Source organism: Lampris incognitus, chromosome 14 (assembly GCF_029633865.1).
Source record: "Lampris incognitus isolate fLamInc1 chromosome 14, fLamInc1.hap2, whole genome shotgun sequence".
NCBI classification, from domain to species: Eukaryota; Metazoa; Chordata; class Actinopteri; order Lampriformes; family Lampridae; genus Lampris; species Lampris incognitus.
The window spans coordinates 33,056,550-33,066,071 of NC_079224.1; the positions used below are offsets into that span (position 1 = coordinate 33,056,550).

Consider the following 9,522-nt stretch of genomic DNA (forward strand, 5'->3'; position numbering starts at 1 on the left):
GTATCGCCATTTTGAGTACATACACAAAAGGTATTTTGCATGAATATTTTTCTATTAACAATTTTGTAAGAATAACCAAAAAAACAAACAAACAAAAAAACAATCATGTGAGACTTTCTTGGTACTTTTCTTAATGTGAAAAAGTCTCACGAGTGATAATCTTCTTACAGCATAGCGGAGTATGACAACCCAAAGAGGAAGTACAGAACGGTGATGCCTTTGTCCTTTGTCACACCACTCTTTAATGCTATAATAACAGCGGTGTAGGATTGACATTTTGACATGCCTATTTGTCTGAGTTTCAAAAGCTGTCCACCTACAATGTAGTTTCTGACTTCAATACCTTTTGCTGGGCTTATACAAGATGCCTATTCACTTGAGGCTGTAGCTAAATGAGACTGATGAGCTTCGCATTGTAGTTTTAGCGTCGCAGGCTGTGTGAGATGCCGAATCAGTTTGGTGTGAAAGGAATTCTAGGTTGTGAGATGATAATGAGCGGGTTTGCTGGATGTGGAGGGGCTGGTGTTCAATGAGCACTCCGCCTTTTCTTTGAGCCTGGTTTTTCAGATGACTGCAAACACTCTGAAGGCTTTGCCACCTGTGGGGTTGACTAGGCTGGAAAAACAGGAGAGAGCAGGGGAGAGAATGGGTACAAATGCATGAGCATTTGCACAGTAGATTATTAGGTTGCATTTCAGATTATGGATCTGTTCCTACATTTAAATGACGAGGATCATTAATGCTCTTCTAGAACATTTTACCAAACAGGCTGTAGTAACTCATGTAATGCATACAGTTATATGATTATTATAGTGCAATACAGAAAACCCAGATCTGGATTCAATCTTCAACACAGAAAAAATGCATATCAAATATACTTTTGGCCAGTTATCATATTTGTACTATAACCACTACTGTTAATACTACATATAGTACTGCTATGACATGAATACTTTGTAGCAAGTGCACAACTACTATTTCATACAGCACAATGATATGATAATCATGTAGTGAGTGGTAATTGCTGACTTTCTATTTTTTCTTTTTGGCTTTTTTCCCCACTCTTTTTCTTCCCAAATGTACTTGGCCAATTACCATATTTTCTGGGCTGTCCTGGTCGCTGCTCCACCCCCTCTGCCAATTCGGGGAGGGCTGCAGACTACCACATGCCTCCTCCGATACGTGTGGAGTCGCCAGCCACTTCTTTTCACCTGACAGTGAGGAGTTTCACCAGGGGGACATAGTGCGTGGGAGGATCACGCTATTCCCCCCAGTTCCCCCTGCCCCCCAAACAGGAGCCCCGACCGACCAGAGGAGGCGCTAGTGCAGTGACCAGGACATATACCCATATCCAACTTCCCACCCGTAGACATGGGCAATTGTGTCTGTAGGGACATCTGACCAAGCTGGAGGTAACACAGTGATTCGAACCGGAGAGCCCCGTGTTGGTAGGCAACGGAATAGACCGCTACGCTACCCGGACACCAATTGCTGACTTTCTTGTAAGTCAGTCTAGATGAGTGCATCTGTCAAGTGAGTAAATGTAAAAATTACATCTCTTAGTTTCTATTGTACCTCTCTGAAGTGATGCTGTTTTGAGAGCTGCCACTATATTGTCCCCTCTTATCCACAGGCATCACATCTATGTAGCCTCCCGAGTCATTCTGAATCACTCCCGCATGGATGGCCGCTCGGCAGATACTGGATTTCTGAGACACAGATTGTACTTACTTGATGCAACACTATGTATGCCACTTTCATAAGAAGAAATGCAAATGTTATACACACAGTCATTATCATACTTGACCAGTCGTTATCATACTTAACCAATATTTCCTGGGTAATATATATATTTCTTAATTTTTCTCCCCAATTGTATCTGGCCAATTACCCCACTCTTCCGAGCCATCTTGGTTGCTGCTCCACCCCCTCTGCTCATCCAGGGAGGGCTGCAGACCACCACATGCCTCCTCCGATACATGTGGAGTCGCCAGCCGCTTCTTTTCAACTGACAGTGAGAAGTTTTGCCAGGGGGACGTAGCACGTGAAAGGATCACACTATTCCCCCCGAACAGGCACCCTGACTGACCAGAGGAGGCGCTAGTGCAGCGACCAGGACACACACCCACATCCGGCTTCCCACCCGCAGACACGGCCAATTGTGTCTGTAGGGTCACCCGACCAAACTGGAGGTAACACAGGGATTCGAGCTGGCGATCCCTGTGTTGGTAGGCAACGGAATAGACTGCCACACCACCTGGACGCCATTCCTGGGTAATATTTTAATGTTGCATTGTACCTTCCCTTGGCTTACTGAGAAATGCACTGAACAATGAAAGCTCAACTGTAGGTCGTCATGTGAGTTTGACTGCAATGATTCAATAATTGGTTAACCAAACTCCTCGATTTGTATGACCATGGTCTTATGAGAGTGCAATGGTCACTTGGATAAGATGATGAATTGATATGAAAGAACTTACATCTGAGTAATATTTTGTTCCAATGACTTTGGCTTGGCTGTTAGGCAAACAATTCCTGGGACAGTACAGCCTAAAGGAAAAACATCTCACTTTAGACCACAGGGCATTTACAGTATATGCAAATGGATCTATGTTGGTGGTTAGGAGGTTTGAGCCTCTTAAATAAGATGCTTACCTGGGACAATGCCGTACAGGTTTCTTGAAAGGGCAGAAAATTGCCACTGTGGTCTCACATGTTACTGCTTTGACTGGGAGAAAGAGACACAGCAATACTGAATGGATTTTACAGTGTACAAATCTACAAAGGTACACAGTTTTAATGAACATACAGTTAGGTCTGGAAATATTTGGACAGTGACACAATTTCATAATTTTGGCCCTGTACGCTGCCACAACGGATTTGAAATGAAATAATCGAGATGCAATTGAAGTGCAGACTTTCAGCTTTAATTTGAGGGTATTTACATCAAAATTGGAGGGAGGGTTTAGGAATTGCAACAATTTTCATACATAGTCCCCTCATTTCAAGGGACCTAAAGTAAGTGGACAAATGAATATAATCATAAATAAAATGTTCATTCTTAATACTTTGTTGAGAATCCTTTGCAGGTGATGACTGCCTGAAGTCTGGAACCCATGGACATCACCAAACGCTGGGTTTCCTCCTTTGTGATGCTTTGCCAGGCCTTGACAGCAGCCATCTTCAGTTGTTGTTTGTTTGCAGGTCTTCAGCAAGTGGAATGCATGCTCGATCGGATTGAGATCATGTGATTGACTCGGCCATGGTAGAATATTCCACTTCTTTGCCTTGAAAAACTCCTGGGGTGCTTTCCCAGTATGTTTTGGGTCATTGTCCATCTGTACTGTGACGCGCCGTCCAATCAATGTTGCTGAATGTGAGAAGACATAATATTCCTATAGACTTCAGAATTCATGCGGCTGCTTCCGTCTTCTGTCACATCATCAATAGACACTAGTGACCCAGTGCCACTGGAAACTATGCATGCCCATGCCATCACACTGCCTCCACCATGTTTTACAGATGATGTGGTGTGCTTCGGATCATGAACCGTTCCAAGCATCATTCTGGTACAGGTTGATCTTAGTTTCATCTGTCCAAAGAATGCTGTTCCAGAACTGGGCTGGCTTTTTTAGATGCGTTTTGGCAAACTCTAATCTGGCCTTTCTATTCTTGAGGCTTATGAATGGTTTGTACCTTGTGGTGAACCCTCTGTATTTGCTCTTGTGAATTCATTTCTTCATCGTAGACTTGGATAATGATACGCCTACGTCCTGGAGAGTCTTCTTCACTTCACTAGATGTTGCGAAGGGGTTTTTCTTTACCATGGAAAGGATCCTGCGATCATCAACCGCTGTTGTCTTCCATGGATGTCTGGGCCTTTTTGTGTTATCGAGCTCACCAGTGCGTTCTTTTTTTCTCAGAATGTACCAAACTGTTGATTTGGCCACTCCTAATGTTTCTGCTATCTCTCTGATGGATTTTTTCTTTTTTTTGCAGCCTAAGGATGGCCTGTTTCACTTGCATTAAGAGCTCCTTTGACCGCATGTTGGGGATTCACAGCAACAGCTTCCAAATGAAAATGCCACACCTGAAATCAACTCCAGACCTTTTACCTGCTTAATTGATGATGAAATAACGAGGAAATAGCCCACACCTGATCATGAAACAGCTTTTGAGTCAATCGTCCAATTACTTTAGGTCCCTTGAAATGAGGGAACTATGTATGAAAATTGTTGCAATTCTTAAACCCTTCCTCCAATTTTGATGTAAATACCCTCAAATTAAAGCAGAAAGTCTGCACTTCAATGCATCTCGATTATTTCATTTCAAATCCATTGTGGTAGCGTACAGGGCCAAAATTATAAAAATTGTATCACTGTCCAAATATTTCCGGACCTAACTGTATCTTCATAGACGATGCAACAATTTGACCTTCACTGTGCATATATTGTGATAGATTGTATACTTCTCACCAGGCACTGTGGCTACTTTGAAGGAGTTTGCACTTCTGTTTTTCCTGCAAGTGTGAGCAGTGGATGTTAATGAGGGAAACATACATCTGTAGCCTACTGGATTGAATAAACCTCTGTTGACATATGAACCAAACACAGACTAATTTGTACCCAATTGACTGGATGCCATTCTTGTATGACTTTGTGAACTGTTGTTTTCTTCCAAGTCTCGTCACATCCAGCCATCCTCCATCATTGTCAATAATGCCGGCATGTAACGCAACCTTACAGATACTGGATTGCTGAAGCAAAGGAAAAAAATAAAAATTAAACAATTGAATTACAAAGAGCAGAAAGTCAGCCCCTCCTGCAGCCGTTAATGTCAATTATGTGTTTGTGTGTGGGTGTGTGCGTGCGTGCATGCGTGCGTGCATGTGAATATTTATCTCGGGAACTTTAAACATAAATATATATGTATATATTGACATAGGTAAAGGTATAGATGAGATAATAGGTGATTTTCTAAGACATTTCTTAACCTTTAGTCAGTATGGGAAGTTATCATGAAAAGTCAAGAGGATGGACCAAACGATAATTTACCATATCATAATATCCAGTCCCCACCACTCTTCCTGGCCTGTCAAAGCAACCCGGTGGACACTCATACCTAGGAGCAGAAAATGTGAGATATTTAAATGTAAGATAAATATGCCAACACAAGTTTTCCCCATATATGAAACATTTTGAGCCCAAATAAGATTCTTAAGTCTTCAAAATTTGTGAAGCAAACAGGAACACCATGGCAATCTAATGTGAACCTGCATGCCAATGGTTGGGGGGGGTGTCAAACAGTATTGTTAGGAATTTGTGAGAGCTTGATGTGTGTGATACGCCATATAACACAGCATAACGTATACTAGTATCTAGTTTAGGTAAAAAACGTGAAAGTTAAAGGGAAATTTCACCACTAATAATATGTACATCCGGTGAGTGTTGGTGGTCTATTTACTCAAAATTATAACTGCTTCCGTGCAATTCATTTTGATAGAAATCAACATTCGCCCACCAAGAGAGCTGTTCTACATTACCTAGATGTACCAGCATGCATTGCCGCAGAGTTTCTCAATGGCGGAGATTAGAAAATGAGCATCTCATCCAATCAGCCTTGTAGTTTTTCCACCATCCACTGATGTGAGGGGATGGCTTAATTTAGCCGGTTTGCTAAGTATTGTGTACGTTACAAAATGCTATGCATCCATCCATCCATCTATCCATTTTCCAAGCTGCTTATCCTAATCAGGGTCGTGGGATGCTCGAGCCTATCCCAGCAGTCATTGATGCTATACATGCTATACGATAATTAATACATGGAAATAAGCTAAAAATCAGCGGAATTTCCCTTTAATAAAGTATTCTTTTTGAGGGGGGCAGGATGATTTACAGGACACTATTTCAATTGTCTTAATGCAGTGACGCGACTCATCTGTTAAACCAAACAGGGAGTTGAATGTGTAAAACTACGAGTACTGTTAGACCGATTTTCCGGTTCAGTTTTATATTTGTTAGTGAGCACCTGTTACAAGTTGTTCCCTTGCACTGATCTCTCAGCTTAGTGTCACACTCCACCTGTTGACCTAAAGCAACAAAAACAATTATATATGATTCGCTACTGTGCTCAAAGCAGCACAGAACAATTGAATCGTCTTTGCAAATAACACAGAAGTTAGTGGATATTTCAGTATTTACAAAAACAAACATGTTTCATGTCCTTACACATCTGCTCTGTGCTGACCACCTGGTTCCGCTCCAGGTTAAAATCCGGCGGGGGATTTGGGGACTGAGCCCTGGGTTGGGGTTCCCTGTCCCGCACTCGGTCGGGGTCTGGTTCGATGTAGTTAGTCTCCTCTAACTCAGGAGCCGGACGCCTCTCGACGCCCCCATCTGAAAACATGACCAAAACATGCTGTAAGGTTTGTATTAAAAGAAATAAGAATATATTTTATGAATTTGAATCACTTTTAATATCCATAAAAGAATGTTGGTCAAATTCAGAAGAAAACAGGAAATATTTTTGATTAATAATTTAAAAAGAGGGGAACCAGATCAGATTAAGAGCAAGTATTAGGAGGTGGTATAAATGTTAAAGCTGAAATTCGTGATTTTCCCGTTCTGTCCCTCCATCAGTGAGAACTACAAACAAGGTGCTGCAGCTTTTGTTGTTCGTTTGTCATCAGCTCTTGTAAAAATGCAATCCTTGGACCAAAGTAACAAACAAAGGCAAGTCACTGTATTACAAACTACACCAAACAATGGGGCGTCCGGGTAGCATAGCGGTCTATTCCGTTGCCTACCAACACGGTGATCCCAGTTCGAATCCCCGTGTTACCTCCGGCTTGGTCGGGCATCCCTACAGACACAATTGGCTGTGTCTGCGGGTGGGAAGCTAGATGTGGGTATGTGTCCTGGTCACTGCACTAGCGCCTCCTCTGGTCGGTCGGGGTGCCTTTTGGGGAGAGGGGGGGATGGGGGAACTAGCGTCATCCTCCCATGCGCTATGTCCCCCTGGCATAACTTCTCACTGTCAGGTGAAAAGAAGCGGCTGGTGACTCCACATGTATCGGAGGAGGTATGTGGTAGTCTGCAGCCGTCCCCGGACTGGCAGAGAGGACAGAGCAGCGACCGGGACGGCTTGGAAGAGTGGGGTAATTGGCCAGATACAATTGGGGAGGAAAAAGGGGGAAATTTTTAAAAAAAAATTGCGCGTGTGTGTGTATATATATATATATATATATATATACTTAACACAAAAAGTAAGGAAATTTGTGTTTAGTAGATTATTTCTTTGTTGTAACAATGCTTCTTGGCAATAAATCTTATACCGTTGGAAAGCCTGTTTATTTCCTTTTTAAATGGTGCCACATTTGTAAGGAGCATGCATTTGTGGGATAAGCAGCAAAGCTGAGTATGTGGGTTGCGGCCATGAAAAATTTGCCAAATCTTCTCTGCCAATGCCAAACAGCTTATTTTGCTGTTGCTATTGACTCTTGTTTTGAGCTTCTGGTACCCCAGGTGCTGACAATCAGGTGCCTGATATAATATTTATTGCCAAGAAGCATTGTTACAACAAAGAAATAATCTACCAAACACACATTTCTTTACTTTTTGTGCTAAGTTTATATATATAGGAACACTGTTCTCAGCATTTGTCTCAGTGTATGTCCAAGTTGAATCACAATCTGCCACCCATGCCATTGTTTTGAAGGGGAAGGAAATGTTCAGGGAGCATTGCACAGTTCAAAACTGCACATCAACTAACAGTTGTCGCCTCTCGTTCCTGCCCATACACGGACAGCCAAGCTCATTTGCATAGAAACAGGAGTCAACTGATTATCACGACCTGTTTCAAAAAGGACTTGTTACTACCATTTGTTGCTCCTTTTAACAACCGAACTCAGAGTGAACTCGACCAGATTAAGTGCTAAAATGAGGAGCTACAATCGTAGTTAACTGTAGAGTGAACAGGGCCTATGGGAGCAGCACAAACCTCTCCCAAACACAATGTACCTTTGTAGCAGAGGTTGTCCCTGCAGCCTCCTGCATAGCTGGCTGGACAGGCGGAGCAGGGAGTCCCATGTTTGTACGGAGCGTGACCCCACCAATTCCCCCTGAAAACACCAACACAACAGGGAGATTTATGACAGAGGAAAAGGATTTCAGGAAGTTCAACGAGTTCGCTGATGGTCGATGGCCTCAAAGGACAAAAACTGGGTCTGTGAACACAACTGCAGTTTTTTTTTTCATTTTAGTGCAAACCCTTTGATGCGAGTTTTGATAAGAAAAAGAAGAAGGACATGCGTGATGTGGAAGAGTCTAAACTACCTTCAAGGTCTGTACCGGTATTTTGCATGTTTTACTACAAATAATGCCTACATTACTCACAACCGTTTTCCAGAGCATACCATGGTTGTTGTTTTGCTTTCAGATTTTTGAATAATTACCTGATTTCCCTATTTTCATTAAATGAAACGTTCAGATGACGAGCCCACCTTAAAGTTCACTGCTTCTCTAGCCAATATTTCTGTCAGCAAGAAGAAGTCAGTGGCGTTTGGTTTTTGTTTGTAAAATGATCTTTTTTCCAGGGACTACCTCCAGGGACATACTAGATTCCATTGTGCAGGTGTCTTCAAATGTGTTGTGACACACCAGACAACTTCTCAAATCAATCCATGTTTTGAACTGATTTACCCCACAATGATAAGGTAACTTTGACCAACAAATAATGGCGACAAAATGTTCCGTGTGATGGATTACCTATCTAAAGCGAGTTTTAAGTCTCTGTAAATTGACATTCATACCATACTGAAATGAATTGGACACACAGACTGGTTGGAAGGTAGGAAAAACATTTAAAAATCTAAAGAACTATGGTATGCATTGAAAATGTCAGAAGTGATGTAAAGTATATAGATTTTTTTAGCAAATGGGCTAAAACATGCAAAAGGACCAGTATTGCCGACTTATTAGCTTTAGCTATTTTAATTCTATTAGACATCTTGAAGTGTTTGTTGGAGGTGTATGTTACTTTCTGCTGCCCTCCATTAAGTATAGCTTTCTATATACTTCGTTTGTGGTGGCATCAGTGCCACCACGACAAATTTCCATGCAATTTACTATACCTTAGACTTGGACTTAGAAAACTTTAATGTCCCCTGAGAGGCAATTTGTGCTACAGCACAGAACATAAAGACACATTTAAAGCACACCAGATAAACAAAAACAATGGTCAACGATCATCTATAGCAGCCATCATAGATATCATCACAATCCAGGAAGGTATTTAAGGTGCATGTCAATAAATGTATACCAACAATTGTAATAAGAATAAATAGTGAGTATACTGCACTTCCCCTATGTATCCAGGTATTTCACATCCCCTTGTCCATGTATTTCCCTAGAATTTCCATGGCTACCGCATCTTATTTAATTGAGTTATTGCCATGGGAATAAAAGAGTTTTTTGCTCGGTTGGTTCTGATCTTGAAGTATCTATACCTTCGACCAGAAGGGAG

General features: G+C 41.8%; 1 protein-coding gene across 1 annotated transcript in view; it reads right to left on the reverse strand.

Moving 5' to 3' along the window:
• Positions 1-556: 556 nt before the first annotated feature.
• crispld1b (cysteine-rich secretory protein LCCL domain containing 1b) overlaps positions 557-9,522 on the reverse strand; it is a 12,062-nt gene continuing 3,096 nt past the window's right edge. The window contains exons 5-14 of the mRNA XM_056293863.1: positions 8,019-8,119; positions 6,228-6,395; positions 6,028-6,088; positions 5,055-5,121; positions 4,626-4,756; positions 4,476-4,519; positions 2,656-2,728; positions 2,481-2,550; positions 1,576-1,709; positions 557-615 (exon numbers count right to left, since the gene is read on the reverse strand). Coding sequence (XP_056149838.1) covers positions 564-615; positions 1,576-1,709; positions 2,481-2,550; positions 2,656-2,728; positions 4,476-4,519; positions 4,626-4,756; positions 5,055-5,121; positions 6,028-6,088; positions 6,228-6,395; positions 8,019-8,119 — 901 coding nt within the window. The 3' untranslated portion in view covers positions 557-563. The remainder of the gene's footprint in view (positions 616-1,575; positions 1,710-2,480; positions 2,551-2,655; positions 2,729-4,475; positions 4,520-4,625; positions 4,757-5,054; positions 5,122-6,027; positions 6,089-6,227; positions 6,396-8,018; positions 8,120-9,522) is intronic.